Genomic DNA, 23520 nt, shown 5'->3' on the forward strand with positions numbered 1-23520 from the left:
GCGGTACCACTGAGGGCACGGAGGGGGGGCCGTATGGAGCATACCACCCTAAGGCAGCGTGGGAGGGCGAGACCTTCTCACAGGGCTGTACCATTACAGGAACGGGGGTGTCCCCAGTGTCACCACAGAGCCCTCGTGTCCCACGTCACCTTTATTGTCCCCTTGGGGACACGAAACCCCCCCCAGGGTGGCCACACCCCCCAGATTTGGGGTGAAAAGGGACATTTTTGGCCGGGTGGGGGGACCCAGAGCGGCTCCGGTGACCCCAAGGACAGGGACGAGGTCCCCGAAGTGTCCCCAAAAACGGATTTGGGGGCGCCAAGGGTCCGGATTTACCCCCCCAAAACCATCAGGGGGGTCCCAAACTGGCCCTAAAAACAGATTTTGGGGGTCCCAAAGTTTCCCCCCAAAAATGGATTTGGGAGCCCTGAAATTCCAACCTAGCCCAAAAAAAAATCCCCCAAAAAATTTGGGGCGTCCCAAAGTCCCAAAGGGTCCCCAAAACCCATCCTGGGGACCCCAAAGTGCCCCCCAAAAACGGATTTGGGGCGTCCCAAAGTTCCAAATTTACCCCAAAAAATGATTTGGGGACCCCAAAGTGCCCCCAAAAACGGATTTGGGGCGTCCCAAAGTTCCAAATTTACCCCAAAAAATGATCCGGGGGTCCCAAAACGTCCCCAAAAACAAATTTGGGGACCCAGAAGTCCCAACCCCCCCCCCCCAAAAATTCCATCCTGGGGGTCCCAAATTCGGGGTCGCGGGCGGGTAAAAGCAGAAAATAAAATAAATTAAATTAAAAGCTTGGGGGGGTTTTGGGGTGTCCCCCCGGTGTCCCCCCGGTGTCCCCCCGGTGTCCCCTCAGTTCACCAGCAGCGCGCTGTCCTGCGAGGGAGCCCTGCGGGGACACAATTTTGGGGTGATTTTAGGAGATTTTGGGGGGGTTTTAGGAGATTTTGGGGGGAGGGACCCCGGGGAGACCCCCCCGGACCCCAAAAATTCCCGGAGGGGAGGGGGGAGCACAGAGAGTTGAGGGAGGGGCGGGGTTTGGGTGGATTTTGGGTGATTTGGGGCTGGATTTTGGGATAATTTTGGGGTGATTCGGGGCTGGATTTTGGGGTCATTTAGGGGTTATTTGGGGCTGGATTTTGGGGTGGTTTTGGGGTGATTTGGGGCTGGATTTTGGGGTGATTTGGGGTGATTCGGGGCTGGTCCAGGAGTGGATTCTGGGGTGATTTGGGGCTAAATTTTGGGGTCATTTTGGGGTGATCTGGGGCTGGATTTTGGGGTGATTTGGGATTGGATTTTAGGGTAATTTGGGGCTGTATTTTGGGGTCTTTTTGGGGTGATTTGGGGCTGGATTTTGGAGTGATTTTGGGGCTGGAATTTGGGGTCATTTTGGGGTGATTTGGGACTGGATTTTGGGGTGATTTGGGGCTGGAATTTGGGGTCATTTTGGGGTGATTTGGGGCTGGATTTTGGGGTGATTTGGGGCTGGATTTTGAGGTGATTTGGGGCTGGATTTTGGGGTGATTTGGGGCTAAATTTTGGGGTGGTTTTGGGGTGATTTGGGGCGGATTTTGGGATAATTCGGGATCCCCCGCCCAGGTGACACCGCCCAGGACCCCCCAGACCCCCCAGGACCCCCCAGACCCCCCCAGGACCCCCCAGACCCCCCCAGGACACCCCAGACCCCACCCAGACCCCCCAGGACACCCCAGACCCCCCCAGACCCCCCCAGGACCCCCCCAGACCCCCCAGCCGGGTCCGGACCGGCCGCAGCAGCAGAGGGCGGAGCAGGAGGCGGAGCTGTCCCGGCGGAACTTTCCGGATTTGGGGCTGTCCTGGCACTGAGCGATGAACACCTGGAGCTGAGACGGGGGAGGGGCCGCCTCCGACTGGCTCTGGGGACAGGGGAGGGACAGGGATGACGTCACATCCGGGTGATGTCACACTCAGGTGACGTCACACCCAGGTGAGGCCCCACCCAGGTGAGGCCCCACTCAGGTGAGGTCACACCCAGGTGATGTCACACCCAAATGACATCACACCCAGGTGACATCACACACAGGTGATGTCACACCCAAATGACATCACACCCAGGTGACATCACACACAGGTGATGTCACACCCAGGTGACGCCACGCCCAGATGATATCACACCCAGGTGACATCACGCCCAGGTGAGGTCCCAGCCAGATGACATCACACCCAGGTGACGTCACACCCAGGTGATGTCACACCCAAATGACATCACACTCAGGTGGCACCACACTCAGGTGATGTCACACCCAGATGATGTCACGCCCAGGTGAGGCACCAGATGACATCACACCCAGATGACATCACACACAGGTGACATCACACCCAGGTGAGGCCCCACCCAGGTGTGGTCCCAGCCAGGTGATGTCACACACAGCTGACATCACACCCAGATGACATCACACCCAGATGACGTCACACACAGGTGACATCACACCCAGGTGAGGCCCTGCCCAGGGGAGGCCCCACCCAGGTGACATCACACCCCGGTGAGGCCCTGCCCAGATGACGTCACACCCAGGTGACATCACACCCAGGTGAGGCCCCACCCAGGTGAGGTCACACCCAGATGACGTCACACCCAGGTGACATCACACCCAGGTGAGGCCCTGCCCCGGTGAGGTCACACCCAGATGACGTCACACCCAGGTGAGGTCACACCCAGGTGAGGCCCTGCCCAGATGACGTCACACCCAGGTGAGGTCACACCCAGGTGAGGCCCTGCCCAGATGACGTCACACCCAGATGACGTCACACCCAGGTGAGGTCACACCCAGGTGAGGCCCCGCCCCGGTGACGTCACACGCAGGTGTGCGCTCACCTTGATGGTGTCGTAGGAGCCGGTGATGAGGGCGATGAAGAGGCTGAGCACCATGTAGATGAAGAGCGCGCTGAAGGAGTACAGGTACACCTGGCTGAACAGCCACACCAGCGCCCCGCTGGGCCGCAGCGCCGCGAAGGTGGCAAACATGTCGTCACCATTGACCAGGGAGAACAGGCACTCCGACACCATGGACAGCGAGCGGAACTGTCAACGGGAACACCTGTGTCACCTGTGTGTCACCTGTGTCACCTGTCACACCTGTGTCACCTGTCACACCTGTGTCGTCACCATTGACCAGCGAGAACAGGCACTCCGACACCATGGACAGCGAGCGGAACTGTCAACGGGAACACCTGTGTCACCTGTGTGTCACACCTGTGTCACCTGTGTGTCACCTGTCACACCTGTGTCACCTGTGTCACCTGTCACACCTGTGTCACCTGTCACACCTGTGTCGTCACCATTGACCAGGGAAAAGAGACACTCGAACACCATGGACAGCGAGCGGAACTGCGGGGAGGGACACCTGGGTCACCTGTGTCACCTGTGTCACCTGTGTCACCTGTGTCACCTGTCACACCTGTCACACCTGTGTCGTCACCATTGACCAGGGAGAACAGGCACTCGGACACCATGGACAGCGAGCGGAACTGCGGGGAGGGACACCTGTGTGTCACCTGTGTCACCTGTGTGTCACCTGTCACACCTGTCACACCTGTGTGTCACCTGTGTGTCACACCTGTCACACCTGTCACACCTGTGTCGTCACCATTGACCAGCGAGAACAGGCACTCCGACACCATGGACAGCGAGCGGAACTGTCAACGGGAACACCTGTGTCACCTGTGTGTCACCTGTGTGTCACACCTGTGTCACCTGTGTCACCTGTCACACCTGTGTCGTCACCATTGACCAGGGAAAAGAGACACTCGGACACCATGGACAGCGAGCGGAACTGCGGGGAGGGACACCTGTGTCACCTGTGTGTCACCTGTGTGTCACCTGTGTGTCACCTGTCACACCTGTCACACCTGTCACACCTGTGTCGTCACCATTGACCAGGGAAAAGAGACACTCGGACACCATGGACAGCGAGCGGAACTGTCAACGGGAACACCTGTGTCACCTGTGTGTCACACCTGTGTCACCTGTGTGTCACCTGTCACACCTGTGTCACCTGTGTCACCTGTCACACCTGTGTCACCTGTCACACCTGTGTCGTCACCATTGACCAGGGAAAAGAGACACTCGGACACCATGGACAGCGAGCGGAACTGTCAACGGGAACACCTGTGTGTCACCTGTGTCACCTGTGTCACCTGTCACACCTGTGTCGTCACCATTGACCAGGGAAAAGAGACACTCGGACACCATGGACAGCGAGCGGAACTGTCAACGGGAACACCTGTGTCACCTGTGTCACCTGTGTGTCACCAGTGTCATCTGTGTCACCTGTCACACCTGTGTCACCTGTGTCACCTGTCACACCTGTGTGTCACCTGTCACACCTGTGTCACCTGTCACACCTGTGTATCACCTGTGTCACCTGTCACACCTGTGTGTCACCTGTCACACCTGTGTCACCTGTCACACCTGTGTATCACCTGTGTCACCTGTCACACCTGTGTGTCACCTGTGTCACCTGTGTGTCACCTGTCACACCTGTGTGTCACCTGTGTGTTACACCTGTCACACCTGTGTGTTACACCTGTGTCACCTGTCACACCTGTGTCACCTGTCACACCTGTCACACCTGTGTGTTACACCTGTGTCACCTGTCACACCTGTGTCACCTGTCTCACCTGTGTCACCCCCACATCATCCATGGATTTAGGGAGGGATTGAACCCCAAAACAGAAATTTGGGAACCCCAAAAGGGGAATTTGGGAATTCCCGCCCCCAAAATGGGAATTTGGGACCCCAAAAAGGGAATTTTGGGAATTTTGGGACCCCAAAAAGGGAATTTGGGACCCCAAAAGGGAATTTTGGGAATTTTGGGACCCCAAAAAGGGGATTTTGGGACCCCAAAAGGGAATTTTGGGAATTTTGGGACCCCAAAAGGGAATTTTGGGACCCCAAAAAGGGGATTTTGGGCCGCCCACCTTGAGGTGGTGCGGGCCCAGCACGATCCAGCCGCAGAAGCAATATCCCAAATAAATCACGGCCACGCAGCAGCAGAAGCGCATCACGTTGGGCAGCGCCACGCGCAGCGTCACGATCAGGATCTGGGGGGAAAAACCGGGAAATCGGGAAAAACCGGGATTGGGGAGCGGCGGGGAGGGGAAAATGGGGATTTGGGGTGGGAAATGGGGATTTGGGGTGGGAAATGGGGATTTGGGGGGGATTTGGGGAGGGAAATGGGGATTTGGGGTGGGAAAAATGGGGATTTGGGGTGGATTTGGGGAGGGAAAATGGGGATTTGGGGAGGGAAAATGGGGATTTGGGGGGGATTTGGGGTGGGAAATGGGGATTTGGGGGGGAAATGGGGTGGGAAAATGGGGATTTGGGGTGGAAAAATGGGATTTAACCCTGTCCGTGTCCCCAGATATCCCCAGGTGTGTCCCAGGTGTCCCCAGGTGTGTCCTCAGGTGTCCTCAGGTGTCCCCAGGTGTCCCCAGCTGTCCCCAGGTGTGTCCCCAGCTGTCCCAGGTGTGTCCCCAGCTGTCCCCAGGTGTGTCCCCAGCTGTCCCCAGGTGTCCCAAGCTGTCCCCAGGTGTCCCCAGGTGTCCCCAGCTGTCCCCAGGTGTCCCCAGCTGTCCCCAGCTGTCCCCAGGTGTGTCCCCAGGTGTCCCCAGGTGTCCCCAGGTGTGTCCCCAGGTGTCCCCAGCTGTCCCAGGTGTGTCCCCAGGTGTCCCCAGGTGTCCCCAGGTGTGTCCCCAGCTGTCCCAGGTCTGTCCCCAGCTGTCCCCAGGTGTCCCCAGCTGTCCCCAGCTGTCCCAGGTGTGTCCCCAGCTGTCCCCAGCTGTCCCAGGTGTGTCCCCAGCTGTCCCCAGCTGTCCCCAGCTGTCCCCAGGTGTCCCCAGCTGTCCCCAGTGTCACTCACGTTGTATTTCTGGAAGAAGGTCAGGTACCGGATGACACCGACCCAGACCAGCAGCGTGGATGTCCCCAGCAGGATGCTGCACACGTCGTAGTCCGAGAAGTTCTGTGGGGACAGCGTGGGGACAGCGTGGGGACAGTGTGGGGACAGCGTGGGGACAGCGTGGGGACAGCATGGGGACAGTGCCACCGGGGCAGGGCCAGCACCCAGGGGTGACAGTGGCCACCCAGGGGTGTCACTGTCCCCTCCCTGCTGTCCCCAGGGATGGTGTCACTGTCCCCAGGGGTGGTGTCACTGTCCCCAGAGGTGTCACTGTTCCCAGGGGTGGTGTCAGTGTCCTGTCACTGTCCCCAGGGGTGGTGGCACTGTCCCCAGAGGTGTCACTGTTCCCAGGGGTGTCCCTGTCCCCAGAGATGGTGTCACTGTCCCATCCCTGTCCCCAGGGTGGTGTCACTGTCCCCAGGGGTGGTGTCACTATCCCCAGAGGTGTCATGGTCCCCAGGGGTGGTGTCACTGTCCCATCGCTGTCCCCAGGGTGGTGTCCCTGTCCCCAGAGGTGTCCCTATCCCCAGGGATGGTGTCCCTGTCCCGTCCCTGTCCCCAGGGTGGTGTCCCTATCCCTAGAGGTGTCCCTGTCCCCAGGGTGATGTCCCTGTCCCTGTCCCTGTCCCTGTCCCTGTCCCTGTCCCCATCCCCGTCCCGTCCCTGTCCCTGTCCCTGTCCCTGTCCCTGTCCCGTCCCTGTCCCCAGAGGTGTCCCTGTCCCCAGGGATGGTGTCCCTGTCCCTGTCCCTGTCCCTGTCCCCAGGGATGGTGTCCCTGTCCCTGTCCCTGTCCCTGTCCCTGTCCCCGTCCCTGTCCCTGTCCCCGTCCCTGTCCCCAGAGGTGTCCCTGTCCCCAGGGATGGTGTCCCTGTCCCTGTCCCTGTCCCCAGGGATGGTGTCCCTATCCCCAGAGGTGTCCCTGTCCCCAGGGATGGTGTCCCTGTCCCGTCCCTGTCCCTGTCCCTGTCCCTGTCCCTGTCCCTGTCCCCAGGGATGGTGTCCCTGTCCCTGTCCCTGTCCCTGTCCCTGTCCCTGTCCTGTCCCGTCCCTGTCCCTGTCCCTGTCCCTGGCCCTGTCCCTGTCCCCAGGGATGGTGTCCCTGTCCCTGTCCCTGTCCCTGTCCCTGTCCCTGTCCTGTCCCGTCCCTGTCCCTGTCCCTGTCCCTGTCCCGTCCCTGTCCCCAGGGATGGTGTCCCTGTCCCTGTCCCATCCCTGTCCCTGTCCCTGTCCCGTCCCTGTCCCTGTCCCTGTCGGGTCCCCAGGGCTGACCTTGGCCTCGATGCCGATCTTGAGGACGGTGCCCAGCACGGTCAGGAGGTCGCTGGTGACCAGCAGCAGGTACCACCCATTGAGGAACTCCAGCCGCTCCCACACGGACACGGCGCGGCCGTGCCGGCGCCACAGGAACCGGCTGAACTCCTGCGGGGACACCGCTGTCACCGCCGGGGGGCCACCAGCTCCCACCGTGTCCCCGTGTCCCCATGTCCCACCGTGTCCCCATGTCCCACCGTGTCCCCATGTCCCCAGCTCCCACCGTGTCCCTATGTCCCCATGTCCCACCGCGTCCCCATGTCCCCATGTCCCACCGTGCCCCCATGTCCCCATGTCCCACCGTGTCCCAATGTCCCACCGTGTCCCAATGTCCCACCGTGCCCCCATGTCCCCATGTCCCACCGTGTCCCCATGTCCCCATGTCCTACCGTGTCCCAATGTCCCACCGTGTCCCAATGTCCCCAGCTCCCACCGTGTCCCCATGTCCCCATGTCCCACCGTGTCCCAATGTCCCCATGTCCCAATATCCCACCATGTCCCCATGTCCCACTATGTCCCACCGTGTCCCCATGTCCCACCATGTCCCCATGTCCCACCGTGTCCCCATGTCCCCATGTCCTACCGTGTCCCCATGTCCCCATGTCCCACCGTGTCCCCAGCTCCCACCGTGTCCCCAGCTCCCACCGTGTCCCCGTGTCCCCATGTCCCACCGTGTCCCAATGTCCCCATGTCCCAATATCCCACCATGTCCCCATGTCCCACTATGTCCCACCGTGTCCCCATGTCCCCATGTCCTACCGTGTCCCACTGTGTTCCAATGTCCCACCGTGTCCCCATGTCCCACCATGTCCCAGTGTCCCACCATGTCACCAGCTCCCACCGTGTCCCCATGTCCCCATGTCCCCATGTCCTACCGTGTCCCAATGTCCCACCGTGTCCCAGTGTCCCACCGTGTCCCCAGCTCCCACCGTGTCCCACTGTGTCCCTGTGTCCCACTGTGTTCCAGTGTCCCCATGTCCCCATGTCCCCATGTCCCAATGTTCCACCGTGTCCCCATGTCCCACCGTGTCCCAATATCCCACCATGTCACCAGCTCCCACCATGTCCCACTGTGTCCCTGTGTCCCACCATGTCCCCATGTCCCACCATGTCCCCATGTCCCACCATGTCCCCATGTCCCACCATGTCCCAATGTCCCACCGTGTCCCACCGTGTTCCACTGTGTCCCACCGTGTCCCCATGTGTCCCCGTGTCCCACCGTGTCCCCATGTCCCACCGTGTCCCCATGTCCCACTGTGTCCCCACCTCCCACCGTGTCCCACTGTGTCCCACTGTGTCCCACCGTGTCCCAATGTCCCCATGTCCCACCATGTCCCCACCTCCCACCGTGTCCCACTGTGTCCCTGTGTCCCACTGTGTTCCAATGTCCCCATGTCCCCATGTCCCAATGTCCCACCGTGTCCCCATGTCCCACTGTGTCCCCATGTCCCACTGTGTCCCCATGTCCCACCGTGTCCCAATGTCCCACCGTGTCCCCAGCTCCCACCATGTCCCAATGTCCCCATGTCCCACCATGTCCCATCAATCCCCTCCCCCAAACCCCCTCCCCCAGTTCCGGTTCCGGTTCCAGTTCCGGTTCCAGTCCCGGTTCCACTCCTGGTTCCCAGTCCTGGTTCTAGCCTCGGTTCTAGTCTCAGGTTTAGCCTCGGTTCTAGTCTCAGGTTTAGCCTCGGTTCTAGACTCGGTTCTAGAGCGGTTCTAGACTCGGTTCTAGATCGGGTTCTAGACTCGGTTCTAGAGCGGTTCTAGAGTGGTTCTAGATCGGGTTCTAGACTCGGTTCTAGATCCGGTTCTAGACTCGGTTCTAGTCTCAGGTCTAGTCTCAGGTTTACCCTCGGCTCTAGTCTCAGGTTTACCCTCGGCTCTAGTCTCAGGTTTAGCCTCGGCTCTAGTCCCAGGTCTAGTCTCGGTTCTAGTCTCGGTTCCGGTGCCGGTACTGACCCGCTGCAGGAGCAGCCCGCGGGCGATGGAGCGGGCACAGAGCGCCAGGGACAGCGAGCACACGGCTGTCACCAACACGTCAAACGCCAGGCGCCGCCAATTGTCACCTGCGGGGACGGGGACAGCCAGGGTCACCCTCGGGGTCACCCTCGGGGTCACCCTCGGGGACAGCCGGGGACACCCTCGGGGACACCTTTGGGGACAGCCAGGGTCACCTTTGGGGACAGCCGGGGACATCCTCGGGGACACCTTTGGGACACCTGGGGTCACTTCCCAAGGCCTGGGGACCCCTGGGGACACCTGGGGACACCCTCAGGGACACCTGGGGACACCTTTGGGACACCTGGGGACACCTGGGGACACCTTTGGGGACACCTGGGGACACCTTTGGGGACACCTGGGGACACCTGGGCTCACCCTTGGGGCCAGGTGCCACCGTGGTGTCACCTCTGCCAGGCAGCGAGGGGTGGTGGCACTCCCGGGGGACACCCCCAGAACCCGCTGTCACCCACTGTCACCCGCTGTCACCTGTGCCGGGCAGCAAGGGGTGGTGGCACTCCCGGGGGACACCCCCAGAACCCGCTGTCACCCGCTGTCACCCGCTGTCACCCGCTGTCACCTGTGCCGGGCAGCGAGGGGTGGTGGCACTCCCAGGGGACGCCCCCAGAACCCGCTGTCACCCGCTGTCACCCGCTGTCACCTGTGCCGGGCAGCGAGGGGTGGTGGCACTCCCGGGGGACACCCCCAGAACCCGCTGTCACCCGCTGTCACCCGCTGTCACCTGTGCCGGGCAGCGAGGGGTGGTGGCACTCCCGGATGGCCGCGTGGGTGTCCAGGCGGATCCGCACTCGCCCGCTGTGGGCGCGGTTGTCAAACGTCACCTGGGGACAGGGGGTGGCACTGTCACTGTGGCACTGTCACTGTGGCACTGTGTCACTGTCACTGTCCCAGGGACACTTTGGGGACACTGAGGACACTGTGGGACACTCAGGGGACACTCAGGGACAATCAGGGGACACTTTGGGGACACTGAGGACACTCAGGGGACACTTTAGGGACACTCAGGGGACAATCAGGGGACCCTGGGGACACTCAGGAACACTCAGGGACACTCTGGGGACACTCTGGGGACACTTTGGGGACCTTGGGGACACTCAGGGATATTTAGGGTCACTCAGGGGACAATCAGGGGACCCTGGGGACACTCAGGAACACTCAGGGGACACTTTGGGGACACTGTGGGACGCTCAGGGACACTCTGGGGACAATCAGGGGACACCTTGGGGACCCTGGGGACACTCAGGGATATTTAGGGTCACTCAGGGACACTTCGGGGACACTTTGGGGACAACCAGGGGACACTCAGGGATATTTAGGGACCTTGGGGACACTTTGGGGACACTCTGGGGACACTTTGGGGACCCTGGGGACACTCAGGAACACTCAGGGGACACTTTGGGGACCCTGGGGACACTCAGGGACACTTTGGGGACACTTTGGGGACACTGTGGGGACCCTGGGGACACTCAGGGATATTTAGGGTCACTCAGGGACACTCTGGGGACCCTGGGGACACCCTGGGGACACCGTGGGGACACTGAGGACACTGTGGAACACTCAGGGACACTTTGGGGACACTTTGGGGACACTTTGGGGACCCTGGGGACACCCTGGGGACACCGTGGGGACACTGAGGACACTGTGGAACACTCTGGGGACACTTTGGGGACACTTTGGGGTCACTCAGGGACACTTTGGGGACCCTGGGGACACTCAGGGACACTCTGGGGACCCTGGGGACACTCTGGGGACCCTGGGGACACCCTGGGGACACCGTGGGGACACTGAGGACACTGTGGAACACTCTGGGGACACTCAGGGACACTCTGGGGACCCTGGGGACACCATGGGGACACCCTGGGGACACTGACGGTGACACTGAAGGTGTAGCAGTCGGGGATCTCGTGGTTCAGCAGCGTTTGGATGTTGATGGCCTTGAGCTGGAACTCCACGGTGACATTGATCAGCCTGAGGGGACAGAAAACACCCTGAAATCCCAGAATTCTCCCCAAAAAACCACCCCAAAATCCCAAATTCCCAAAAAAAATCACCCCAAAATCCCAAATTCCCAAAAAAGGGGAAAATTCCACCCCAAAATCCCAAATTCCCAAAAAAAATCACCCCAAAATCCCAAAATTCCCCCCAAAAATCACCCCAAAATCCCAAAATCCCAAAAAAGGGGAAAATTCCACCCCAAAATCCCAAATTCCAGAAAAAAATCACCCCAAAATCCCAAATTCCCAAAAAAAATCACCCCAAAATCCCAAATTCCCAAAAAAAATCACCCCAAAATCCCAAATTCCCAAAAAAAATCACCCCAAAATCCCAAATTCCAAAAAAAAGGGGAAAATTCCACCCCAAAATCCCAAATTCCCCCCTAAAAAAATCACCCCCAAATCCCAAATTCCCAAAAAAAACCCCACCCCAAAATCCCAAATTCCCCCCTAAAAAAATCACCCCAAAATCCCAAATTCCCAAAAAAGGGGAAAATTCCACCCCAAAATCCAAAAATTCCCAAAAAAAATCACCCCAAAATCCCAATTACCAAAAAAGGGGAAAATTCCACCCCAAAATCCCAAATTCCCCAAAAAAGGGGAAAATTCCACCCCAAAATCCCAAATTCCCAAAAAAAAACCACCCCAAAATCCCAAATTCCCAAAAAAGGGGAAAATTCTACCCCAAAATCCCAAAATTCCAGAAAAAAACCCCACCCCAAAATCCCAAAATTCTCTAAAAAAAAAACTCCACCCTAAAATTCAAAATTCCCAAAAAAAAACCACAGGAAAAGGGAAATTCCTCCCCAAAATCCCAGAAAAAAACCGGGAAAGGGGAAATTCCTCCCCAAAATCCAAGAAAAAAACCGGGAAAAGGGAAATTCCTCCCCAAAATCCCAGAAAAAAAACCGGGAAAAGGGAAATTCCTCCCCAAAATCCCAGAAAAAAAACGGGAAAAGGGAAATTCCTCCCCAAAATCCCAGAAAAAAACCGGGAAAGGGGAAATTCCTCCCCAAAATCCCCCTCAGGAATTCGGGGAAGGGGAAGGCCAATCCCAGAGCGGGGATTTTGGGGATGGGAAACGCCCCTGGGGGGGATTTCCGGGAATTTGGGGTTTCTTGGGGTTCAGGTGTGGAATTTTGGGCTTCAGGTGTGGAATTTTGGGGTTTACCTGTGGAATTTTGGGGTTTACCTGTGGAATTTTGGGGTTCAGGTGTGGAATTTTGGGGTTTAGCTGTGGAATTTTGGGGTTCACCCGTGGAATTTTGGGCTTCAGGTGTGGAATTTTGGGGTTTACCTGCGGAATTTTGGGGTTCACCTGTGGAATTTTGGGGTTCAGGTGTGGAATTTTGGGGTTCAGGTGTGGAATTTTGGGGTTTACCTGTGGAATTTTGGGGTTTACCTGCGGAATTTTGGGGTTTACCTGTGGAACTGGAGGGTGAAGTTGCCGTCGGAGCCGTCCAGCGCCGGAGGCCGGGGGTCCCCGGGGTGCACCCCCAGACACTCTGTGGGGTCAGGATTGGGGTCAGGGTGAGCCCAAAGGTCCTGGGACAGTTCTGGGACCATCCTGAACCCCAAATCCCAAACCCAAACCCCAAATCCCAAACCCCAAACCCCAAACCCCAAACCCCAAATCCCAAACCCCAAACCCAGACCCCAAATCCCAAATCCCAAACCCCAAATCCCAAACCCCAAATCCCAAATCCCAAACCCCAAATCCCAAACCCAGACCCCAAACCCCAAACCCAGACCCCAAACCCCAAACCCCAACCCCAGACCCCAAACCCCAAATCCCAAACCCCAAACCCAGACCCCAAATCCCAAATCCCAAACCCCAAATCCCAAACCCCAAATCCCAAATCCCAAACCCCAAATCCCAAACCCAGACCCCAAACCCCAAACCCAGACCCCAAACCCCAAACCCCAACCCCAGACCCCAAACCCCAGATCCCAGACCCCAAACCCAACCTGAGACCCCAAACCCCAAATCCCAAACTCCAAATCCCAAACCCAGACCCCAGACCCCAAACCCAACCCCAGACCCCAAACCCCAACCCCAGACCCCAAACCCAGACCCCAGACCCCAACCCCAGACCCCAAACCCAGACCCCAAACCCAGACCCCAGACCCCAACCCCAGACCCCAAACCCCAAACCCTGACCCCAGACCCCAAACCCCAGCCCCCAAACCCAGACCCCAAACCCCAACCCCAGACCCCAAACCCCAAACCCAGACCCCAATCCCAAACCCAAACCCCAACCCCAGACCCCAACCCCAACCCCAGACCCCAAACCCCAAACCCAGACCCCAATCCCAAACCCAAACCCCGACCCCAGACCCCAACCCCAACCCCAGACACCAGACCCCAATTTCCAGACCCCAAACCCCAAACCCAAACCCCCGACCCCAAACCCCAGACCCCAGACCCCAAACCCCAAACCCCAAATCCCAAACCCCAACCCCAGACCCCAAATCCCAGACCCCAGCCCCCGACCCCAGACCCCAGACCCCAACCCCAAACCCCAAATCCCAACCCCAGACCCCAAACCCCAGACCCCAAACCCCAAACCCCAGCCCCCAGCCCCCAGTCCCTGTCCCCCCGACCGGTGACGACGCCGGGGTCGATGTCGAAGGTGTCGTTGCCGGGGTCGATGTCCCCCCTGCGGAAGAAGCGCTGGCACAGCCGCAGCTCGGCGCTGTCCCCGTAGGCGTAACGGCCCAGGGACTCGTTGGGGACAGCCAGGTACTGCGGGGACAGCCACACGGGGCTGGGGGTGGCCCTGGGGCACCTCAGTGTCCCCAAACCACCCCGGTGTCCCCAAACCCATCCCGGTGTCCCCAAACCCCTCCCAGTGTCCCCAGACCACCCCGGTGTCCCCAAACCCCTCCCGGTGTCCCCAAACCCTCCTGGTGTCCCCAAACCCATCCCAGTGTCCCCAAACCCATCCCAGTGTCCCCAAACCCCTCCCGGTGTCCCCAAACCCATCCCGGTGTCCCCAAACCCATCCCAGTGTCCCCAGCCGCTCCCGGTGTCCCCAGCCCGCTCCGAGTGTCCCTGTGTCACCTTCTCGAGGACAAAGACCAGGTTCTCCAGGAGGTCCCAGTGTCCCCAGACCCCTCCCGGTGTCCCCAAACCCCTCCCAGTATCCCCAAACCCCTCCCGGTGTCCCCAGCCGCTCCCGGTGTCCCCGTGTCACCTTCTCGAGGACAAAGGCCAGGTTCTCCAGGAGGTCCCCGCGGGTGTAGGTGGCCTGGGTGTCATCGGCGCCGTCCTCGTAGCCCTTGAGGAACAGGTGCTTGAAGGCCACCGTGTTGTCCTCCTTGAAGGCCACCACCAGCTGGTTACTGAGCCCGAACAGGATCAGCTGGGGACAAAGGCCACCACCTCTGTCACCTGCTGTCCCATCATGGTGACACTGCTGTGTTTGGTCCCAAAACGGTGTCACAGCTTGGGGACAAAAGCCACGGCTGCCATCAGCCCCTGTCCCACCGCAGGGACGCTGCCATGCTTTGTCCCAGAACACTCCATCGTCCCTTTCCGAGTGTCCCCATGTCCCTGTGTCCCCTCCTCAGTGTCCCCATGTCCCTTTCTGAGTGTCCCCATGTCCCTGTGCCCCCTCCTTGGCGTCCCTGTGACACGTCCCTGGTGTTGCCATGTCCCTTCCCCGGTGTCCCCACGTCCCTGTGTCACCTCCCCAGTGTCCCTGGCACCTCCCCATGTCCCTGTGTCCCCTCCCTGGTGTCCCCATGCCCCTGTACCCCCTCCATGATGTCCCAGCTCCTCCTGCTGCCATCCCCGCTGTCCCCCCGCTGTCCCCACTGCCATCTCTGCTGTCCCCGTGGTGTCCCTGCTGCCATCCCCGCTGTCCCCCCACTGTCCCCACTGCCATCTCCGCTGTCCCCGTGGTGTCCCTGCTGCCATCCCCGCTGTCCCCTCACTGTCCCTGCCATCCCCGCTGTTCCCCCGCTGTCCCCACTGCCATCTCCGCTGTCCCCGCAGTGTCCCTGCTGCCATCCCCGCTGTCCCCACTGCCATCCCCACTGCCACCCCCGCTGTCCCCTCGCTGCCATCCCCGCTGTCCCCCCACTGTCCCCACTGCCATCTCTGCTGTCCCCGTGGTGTCCCTGCTGCCATCCCCGCTGTCCCCCCACTGTCCCCACTGCCATCTCCACTGTCCCCGCTGTCCCCTCGCTGCCATCCCCGCTGTCCCCGGTGTCACCTGCACGGTGACGAGGACGATCTTGGCGAGCTGCAGTGCCAGTTTGACGGGCCGCCTGCCGCGGGCCCGGTACTTGTCACAGGGGCTCATGAAGAAATACTTGAGGCGCCGCCGCAGCTCTTCCTCCTCATCTTCCTCCTCCTCGTCCCCCGGTACCGGCGCCGTCCCGGCCGTGCCGTACCCGGGCCCGCCGCCCAGCAGCCGCTCGGTCTCTGGGGACACCCGCCGGTGTCACCTGCGGCCGGTGTCACCCCCTGGGCCGTGTCCCCCCATTGTTCGGTGTCACCCCTGTCCCGGTGTCCCCGCATTGTTTGGTGTCACCCGTGTCCCGGTGTCACCTCGGGCCGGTGTCACCCCTGTCCCCGGTGTCACTCCCTGGGCTGTGTCCCCCCGGGGCCCGGTGTCCCCTCAGTCCGGTGTCACCCTCAGGTCCCGGTGTCCCCCACATTGTTCGGATCACCCCCGGGTCCTGGTGTCACCTCAGACCGGTGTCACCCTCAGGTGCCAGTGTCCCCATTGCTCGGTGTCACCTCAGGCCGGTGTCCCCCCATTGTTCGGTGGCACCCTCAGGTCCCAGTGTCACCTCAGGCCAGTGTCACCCCCTGGGCTGTGTCCCCCCAAGGCCCGGTGTCACCTCAGGCCGGTGTCACCCTCAGGTTCCGGTGTCCCCCCATTGTTCGGTGTCATCCCCGTGTCCCGGTGTCACCTCAGGCCGGTGTCACGCCCTGGGCTATGTCCCCCGAGGTCCCGGTGTCCCCCCTGTACCCGCTGTCCCCTCAGGCCCAGGCCCCGCTGTCCCCTCTCCCCTCACGGTTCCCGGTACCCCCCGCCCCCGTGTCCCCCTTGTCCCGCTCCCATTCCCACACGGACTCGGGGTCCGGATCCCGCATTCCCGGTCCCATTCCCGCTCCCTGTCCCCATTCCCGGTCCCATTCCCGGTCCCTGTCCCCATTCCCGGTCCCCATTCCCGGTCCCATTCCCATTCCCGCTCCCTCTCCCCTCACACCGGACGCCGCCGCCATTGCTCCGGCCCGGCCCTCACGTGACTGGGGAAACACCGCGCTGCTCGCGCCCGCCAATCACAGCGCGCAATCGCTCCCTCATTTGCATAACCACGCCCTTCATCTTGGCCCCGCCCACCCCCGGCGGCCGCTCCCGGGCTCTGTTCGCTCCCAGTTCCCTCCCAGTGCTCCCAGTAAGGGCTGGACTGGCAGGGAAAGCGCTCCCAGTTCCCCCCCAGTGCTCCCAGTAAGGGCTGGACTGGCAGGGAAAGCGCTCCCAGTTCCCTCCCAGTGCTCCCAGTAAGGGCTGGACTGGCAGGGAAAGCGCTCCCAGTTCCCTCCCAGTGCTCCCAGTAAGGGCTGGACTGGCAGGGAAAGCGCTCCCAGTTCCCTCCCAGTGCTCCCAGTAAGGGCTGGACTGGCAGGGAAAGCGCTCCCAGTTCCCTCCCAGTGCTCCCAGTTCCCTCCCAGTGCTCCCAGTATCGCTCCCAGTGCTCCCAGTTACTTCCCAGTGCTCCCAGTATCGTTCCTAGTACTCCCAGTATCGCTCCCAGTGCCCCCAGTATCTCTCCCAGTTCCTTCCCAGTGCTCCCAGTGCCCCCAGTATCGCTCCCAGTGCCCCCAGTATCGCTCCCAGTGCTCCCAGTTCCCTCCCAGTGCTCCCAGTATCGCTCCCAGTGCCGCCCGGGGCGGGGTCGCGGCTGTTTTTGGGAGGAGGATCGGGAGGAAGAGGAGGAGGAAGATCGGGAGAAAGAGGAGGAGTACCAGGAGGAAGAGGAGGGGTACCGGGAGGAAGAGGAGGAGGAAGAGCAGCCTCTCCCGGCCGTTCCCCGCCCGGCTCCGGCCGCCTCGCCCCCCGGGCCCATGAGCGGGCAGCGGGCGATCGCCCCAAAGCCCCCGGCGGCGGCTCCGGGGGGGATTGTTTTGGGAATCGGATACGTTTGGATCCTGCAGCAGCCGGGAGCGGCCCCGGGGGGGTCCCTGGGGGTCCCCGGTGGAATCCCTGGGGCATCCCTGGGGGTCCCTGGGGCATCCCTGGGGGTCCCCGGAGGGATCCTTGGGGCATCCCTGGGGGTCCCCGGGGGAATCCTTGGGGTATCCCTGGGGGTCCCCGGAGGGATCCCTGGAGCATCCCTGGGGGTCCCCGGGGGAATCCCTGGAGCATCCCTGGGGGTCCCCGGAGGGATCCCTGGAGCATCCCTGGGGGTCCCCGGGGGGATCCTTGGGGCATCCCTGGGGGTCCCCGGGGGGATCTCGGGGGGATCCCTGGGGGTCCCCGGGGGAATCCCTGGGGCATCCCTGGGGGTCCCCGGGGGGATCTCGGGGGGATCCCTGGGGGTCCCCGGGGGGATCTCGGGGGCATCCCTGGGGGTCCCCGGGGGGATCTCGGGGGGATCCCTGGGGGTCCCCGGGGGGATCTCGGGGGGATCTCCTGCCCCTTCCCTCGGGCACGGAGACAAATCCCATCCTCTGCTCGTCCCTCCCGCCCCGCTCAGGGAGGTGAAGACGGAGCCCGAGGAGGACAAACCCCCGCGGCAGAACCTTCTGGAAGAGCCCGCTGGGGGCGGCTCCACCGCCCAGGGATGCGGCGGGGAGGAGAAGCCCCCGAGGATGGGCTGCGAGTCCCGGGGGGAAGGAGCCACCCTGGAGCTCGGAGGGGTCCCGAGCTCGGAGCTGGGGCTCCAGCTGCTGCTCTTCGATAAGAAGAAGCCGCACAGGTGCGAGGAGTGCGGGAAGAGCTTCCGCAAGAAGCGTTACCTGAACCTCCACAGCAGAATCCACAGCGGGGAGAGACCCTTCAAGTGCGGGGAGTGCGGGAAGAGCTTCAGGGTGAGCTCCAACCTGACGGTGCACCTGCGGATCCACAGCGGGGAGAGGCCCTACGAGTGCGAGAAATGCCACAAGAGCTTCCAGAGGAGCTCCAGCCTCATCAGGCACAAGCGGATCCACACGGAGCAGAGACCTTTCCGCTGCCCCGAGTGCGGGAAGGGCTTCGGGAAGGACTCCACGCTCGTCGCCCACCTGAGGATCCACAGCGGGGAGAGACCCTTCAAGTGCGAGGAGTGCGGGAAGAGGTTCAGGGTGAACTCCAACCTGGTCACCCACCAGAGGAGCCACAACAGGGAGAGGCCCTACGAGTGTGAGAAATGCTCCAGGAGGTTCCAGAGCAGCTTCAGGCTCCTCCAGCACCAGCAGGTCCACACGGAGGAGAGACCCCACCGGTGCCCCGAGTGCGGGAAGGGCTTCAGGAAAAAATCCCAGCTCGTGGCCCACCGGCAAACCCACAGCGAGGAGAGACCCCACGAGTGCCCCGAGTGCGGGAAGGGCTTCAGGAAGATCCACGCGCTGGTGTCCCACCTGCGGATCCACACCGGGGAGAGGCCCTACGAGTGCGAGAAGTGCCGCAAGAGCTTCCAGAGCAGCTCGCACCTGCTGCGGCACCAGACCATCCACACGGGCGAGAGGCCCTTCCGCTGCCCCGACTGCGGGAAGCGCTTCAACCGCAACTCCAACCTGACGGCCCACCGGCGCATCCACAGCGGGGAGAGGCCCTTCAGGTGCGAGAAGTGCCCCAGGAGGTTCCGCACCAGCACCACGCTGCTGCGGCACCGCTGGATCCACGCGGGCGAGTGGCCCTTCCGCTGCCGCGACTGCGGGAAGGGATTCAGGAGCGGCGCCCACCTGGTGAGGCACCGCAGGATCCACAGCGGGGAGAAACCCTACGAGTGTCCCCAGTGCGGGAAGGGATTCGCGCAGAGCTCCAACATGAGCCGGCACCGGCGGAGCCACCAGGGAGGGGAGAGCTGTGGCCCCCGCCGGTGATCCACGGTGATCTTGGGTGATCCACAGTGATCTGTGTTGGTTCCTGGTGGTCCCTGGTGATCCGTGGAGATCCATGAATGAGCCCCGCAGATGATCCCCAGTGATCCATGGTGATCCTGGGTGGTCCCTGGTGATCCGTGGTGGTCCCTGGTGATCCCTGGTGGTCCTCAGTGATCCGTGGAGATCCGCGGATGAGCCCCACGGATGATCCCTGGTGATCCTGGGTGATCCATGGTGATTCCCGGTGATCCCTGGTGATTCCTGGTGATCCGTGGTGGTCCCTGGTGATCCCTGGTGGTCCCCAGTGATCCGTGGAGATCCGCGGATGAGCCCCACGGATGATCCCTGGTGATCCTGGGTGATCCATGGTGATCTGTGGTGGTCCCTGGTGATTCCTGGTGATCTGTGGTGGTCCCTGGTGATCCCTGGTGGTCCCCAGTGATCCGTGGAGATCCATGGATGAGCCCCGCAGATGATCCCCAGTGATCCGCGGTGATCCCTGGTGGTCCCCGGTGATCCGTGGTGATCCATTGTGATTCCTGCTGATCCATGAAGATCCACGGATGAGCCCCGCGGATGAGCCCCAGTGATCTGTGGTGATCCATGGTGATTCCCAGTGATCCATGGTGATTCCCAGTGATCCCTGGTGATCCCTGGAGATCCGCGGATGAGCCCCGCGGATGATCCCTGGTGATTCCCGGTGATCCATGAAGATCCACGGATGAGCCCCATGGATGATCCCCAGTGATTCCTGCTGAGCCCTGGTGATCCCTGGTGACCCATGGTGATTCCCAGTGAGCCCCAGTGATCCATGAAGATCCACGGATGAGCCCCGGTGATTCCTGGTGAGCCCTGGTGATTCCAGGTGATCCATGGAGATCCACGGATGAGCCCCGCGGATGATCCCCAGTGATCCGTGGTGATCCCTGGTGGTCCCCGGTGATCCCTGGTAAGCCCCGATGATCCCAAATGATCCCCGGTGATCCCTGCCGGGAACGCTCCTGCCCGGGGGTCTCCGGCTCCCCGGGGTCTGCGTTTCCTCCCCGCTGCTCTTTGTGTTTCCAACACCGGGATGGCAATAAAGGCGTTGAATTTATTTGTTCATTTTTTATTGGGTTTTTGTTTGGTTTCTTTATCTCCCGTGTTTGGGACAATCCCCGGACGTTCCTCCCCCCTCACCCCCCCCTTGTCCTTGGGGACTTCGGGGACCCCAAATCTTCCCATCCCCCATTCCCAGTTCCCATTCCCAGTTCCCATCCCCCATTCTCATCCCCATTCCCCATTCCCAGTTCCCATTCCCATCCCCCATTCCCAGTTCCCATTCCCAGTTCCTATTCCCAGTTCCCATCCCCCATTCCCAGTTCCCATCCCCCATTCCCAGTTCCCATTCCCAGTTCCCATCCCCCATTCCCATCCCCATTCCCAGTTCCCATCCCCCATTCCCAGTTCCCATTCCCAGTTCCCATCCCCCATTCCCATCCCCATTCCCAGTTCCCATCCCCCATTCCCAGTTCCCATCCCCCATTCCCATCCCCCATTCCCAGTTCCCATCCCCCATTCCCAGTTCCCATCCCCCATTCCCATCCCCCATTCCCAGTTCCCATTCCCAGTTCCCATTCCCCATTCCCAGTTCCCATCCCCCATTCCCAGTTCCCATCCCCCACCCCAGTTCCCATCCCCCATTCCCATTCCCAGTTCCCATTCCCAGTTCCCATCCCCCATTCTTTCCCATTCCCATCCCCCTCTCACCATCCCCATTTTTCCATCCCTTTTTGATCCCTCCCGGCCGCCGTTCCCGCTCCGGTCCCCAATTAATTAAATCCCAATTAAATCCCAATTAAACTCCTGCCGGGCCTTTTCCCGGAGCCGGCGGGAGCTCGGCCGCGATTCCCGGGATTCCGGCCAGCTCTGGGATCCCTTCCCGTTCCCTGCATTTCATCCCAAATTTCCCGTCCCCTCTGGATTTTCCAGGTTTTTCCAACCTTTTTCCATGATTTTTTCCCGTTTTCCATCTTTTTTTTTCCCTTTTTCTGTCTTTTTCTCTTGGGGGAAAAAAAAAAGTGGGAAAATAATGGGGAAATAATGAAATAATAATAAAATTACTGAAAATAAAATAATGTTAAAAAATTAATAAAATAATATTAAAATAAGAATATTATTGAAAAAATATTGTCAGGTTAAACTAATTAAATTAACTAATTTAAACTAATTAAACTAATTAATAATACTAAAATAATAATAATTAAGATTGAAACAATATTATTAAAAATAGAATAATTTACTATTAAAATAATAGTTCTAAAATAGTAATTGATATTAAAATAAGAATATTATTAAAAGCAGACTAATTTACTATTAAAATAATAATAATTATGACTAACATAAGAATATTATTAAAATCAGGAATTTACTATTAAAGTAATATTTAAATAATAATATTAAGGATATTATTAAAAATGGAATAATTTACTATTAAATAATATTAAAGTAATGATAAATATTAAAATAATATTATAAAACTGCACACTATTACAATAACAAAGTGTTAATAATTAATATTAAAATAATGGCAATATCTAAAATAACAATATATTAAAATAATAACTAAATATTAAAGTAATAACTTTAAAATAACAATTTAAAATAATAATACTAAAATATTATTTATTAATGTTGAAATAATCATATTTTTTAAAATAAGAATAGGAAAATAAGAGGAGAAAAACCCCAGGAGGGAGAAATTAAAATAAGGATTAAAAAATAAAAAGAAATTAATTAAAAACCAGGGAATAAAAGGAAGGAAAGAGGAAAATTCCTGGAAAATTCTGGAATTCAAATGAAGCCGAGGAGATTTTATTTCTATATTTTTTATTATTATTGTTTTATTATTTGCTGTTAAAATAAAGATGGAATCTGGCCCCGAAATTCCCGAAAAAAAATGAAATTATGGAAATAGGGAAGGCAGAGCAGCTCCACGGGGATTTGAGGGAATTCCGGTGGGAATGAGGAGGAGAAGGAAGAGAAAGCCGCGGAATTTGGGGGGAAAATGTGGGAAAAGAGGAAATTGGATGAGCTGGGGGGGAAAAATGGGAAAGAGGGAAAAAAAATGGAGAAAAAGGGGAAAAATGAGGGGAAAAATGGGGAAAAAATGGGGAATAAATGGGGAAAAAATGGGGAATAAATGGGGGGAAAATGGGAATAAAATGGAGGAAAAAGGGGAAAAAATGGGGGAAAAAATGGGGAAAAATAGGAAAAAAATTAGAAAAAATAGGAGAAAAAAAGGGGAAATATTGAGAAAAAATCAGCTAAAAATAGGAAAAAATAGAGGAAAAAAGGGAGAAAAATAGGACAAAAGGGGGGAAAAATGGGGGAATAAATGGGGAAAAAATGGGGAATAAATGGGGAATAAATGGGGAAAAAATGGGGAAAAATGGGGAAAAAATGGGGAATAAATGGGGGAAAAAGGGGAAAAAATGGGGGAAAAATGGGGAAAAATGGGAAATAAAATGGGAAAAAATGGCAATAAAATGGGAAAAAAATGGGGAAAAAATGGGGAAAAATAGAGGAAAAATAGGAAAAAAATTGGGAAAAAATAGGGGAAAAAATGGGAAAAAAATGGAAAAAAATGGGAAAAAAATGGGAAAAAATGGGAAAAAATGGGAAAAAAATGGGAATAAAAGGGGATAAAATGGGAATAAAATGGGAATAAAAGGGGATAAAATGGGAAGATAAAGCCAGCAAATGAAAGCTGGGGAATGAGGGAATTCAGAGGTCTCCGGCGGTGTTGATGACGTGGAAGAGCGTGACGTTGTAGATGACCTGGTGGCCGTTATTCCAGGTGTACAGAACCCTTTCCCGAGGGTTGTAGTCCAGCATGGAAATGTGGGAATATTGATTATGGAAGGGGATATCGGTGTACTCGTAGCTGGAAGTGTTCGTGTGATAGGCGAAATAAATCTTGGCTCCCGCCAGGTGGGAGTTGGTGACGTAAAGGATCCCGCAGATCATGAAGGGTTGTGGGATGGGAAGGGGGAAAAAAGGGGGGAAAGAGGGGAATAAATGGGGAAAAAATGGGGAAAAAATGGGGAAAAAATGGGGAATAAATGGGGAATAAATGGGGGAAAAATGGGAAAAGAATTGGGAATAAATGGGGAAAAAATGGGGAATAAATGGGGGAAAAAGGGGAAAAAATGGGGAAAAAAT

General features: G+C 58.3%; 2 protein-coding genes across 4 annotated transcripts; one reads left to right on the plus strand and one right to left on the minus strand.

Moving 5' to 3' along the window:
* Nucleotides 1-133: 133 nt before the first annotated feature.
* MCOLN1 (mucolipin TRP cation channel 1) lies at nucleotides 134-17195 on the minus strand. Of its 3 annotated transcripts, XM_086871219.1 has the most exons (14): nucleotides 16500-17193; nucleotides 15494-15705; nucleotides 14471-14638; nucleotides 13878-14019; nucleotides 12697-12778; nucleotides 11151-11247; nucleotides 10001-10100; nucleotides 9220-9326; nucleotides 7216-7365; nucleotides 5907-6008; nucleotides 4966-5088; nucleotides 2861-3067; nucleotides 1771-1901; nucleotides 134-895 (listed from the first exon to the last, which is right to left on the minus strand). In XM_086871219.1, the coding sequence occupies exons 1-14, from the start codon at nucleotides 16513-16515 to the stop codon at nucleotides 859-861; spliced, it is 1674 nt and encodes a 557-aa protein (XP_086727345.1). In that variant the 5' UTR covers nucleotides 16516-17193; the 3' UTR covers nucleotides 134-858. The 3 variants fall into 3 exon arrangements, with proteins under 3 accessions (XP_086727345.1, XP_086727347.1, XP_086727346.1); XM_086871221.1 differs by lacking the exons at nucleotides 134-895; nucleotides 1771-1901; nucleotides 2861-3067 and adding an exon at nucleotides 3559-3681 and having other exon boundaries at nucleotides 16500-17195; XM_086871220.1 differs by lacking the exons at nucleotides 134-895; nucleotides 1771-1901; nucleotides 2861-3067 and adding an exon at nucleotides 4070-4252 and having other exon boundaries at nucleotides 16500-17195.
* Nucleotides 17196-17301: 106 nt separating this feature from the next.
* LOC111922658 (uncharacterized) lies at nucleotides 17302-20413 on the plus strand. Its single transcript, XM_086871502.1, has one exon. It carries the CDS (start codon nucleotides 17359-17361, stop codon nucleotides 19315-19317), a length of 1959 nt encoding a protein of 652 aa, XP_086727628.1. The 5' UTR covers nucleotides 17302-17358; the 3' UTR covers nucleotides 19318-20413.
* The last annotated feature ends 3107 nt before the right edge of the window (nucleotides 20414-23520 follow it).

This window comes from Cyanistes caeruleus, chromosome 35 (genome assembly GCF_971803275.1).
Source record: "Cyanistes caeruleus chromosome 35, bCyaCae1.hap1.1, whole genome shotgun sequence".
Taxonomy (NCBI): domain Eukaryota; kingdom Metazoa; phylum Chordata; class Aves; order Passeriformes; family Paridae; genus Cyanistes; species Cyanistes caeruleus.

Excerpts from the sequence above, each read along its gene's own strand:
- LOC111922658 (XM_086871502.1), top strand. The coding sequence starts at position 17,359 with ATGAGCGGGCAGCGGGCGATCGCCCCAAAGCCCCCGGCGGCGGCTCCG.
- MCOLN1 (XM_086871219.1), bottom strand. Across the intron at positions 11,248-12,696 it reads TTCACCCTCCAGTTCCACAG|GCTGATCAATGTCACCGTGG; the intron begins GTAAACCCCAAA and ends CTGTCCCCTCAG. Across the intron at positions 5,089-5,906 it reads CCTTCTTCCAGAAATACAAC|ATCCTGATCGTGACGCTGCG; the intron begins GTGAGTGACACT and ends TTTTCCCCCCAG.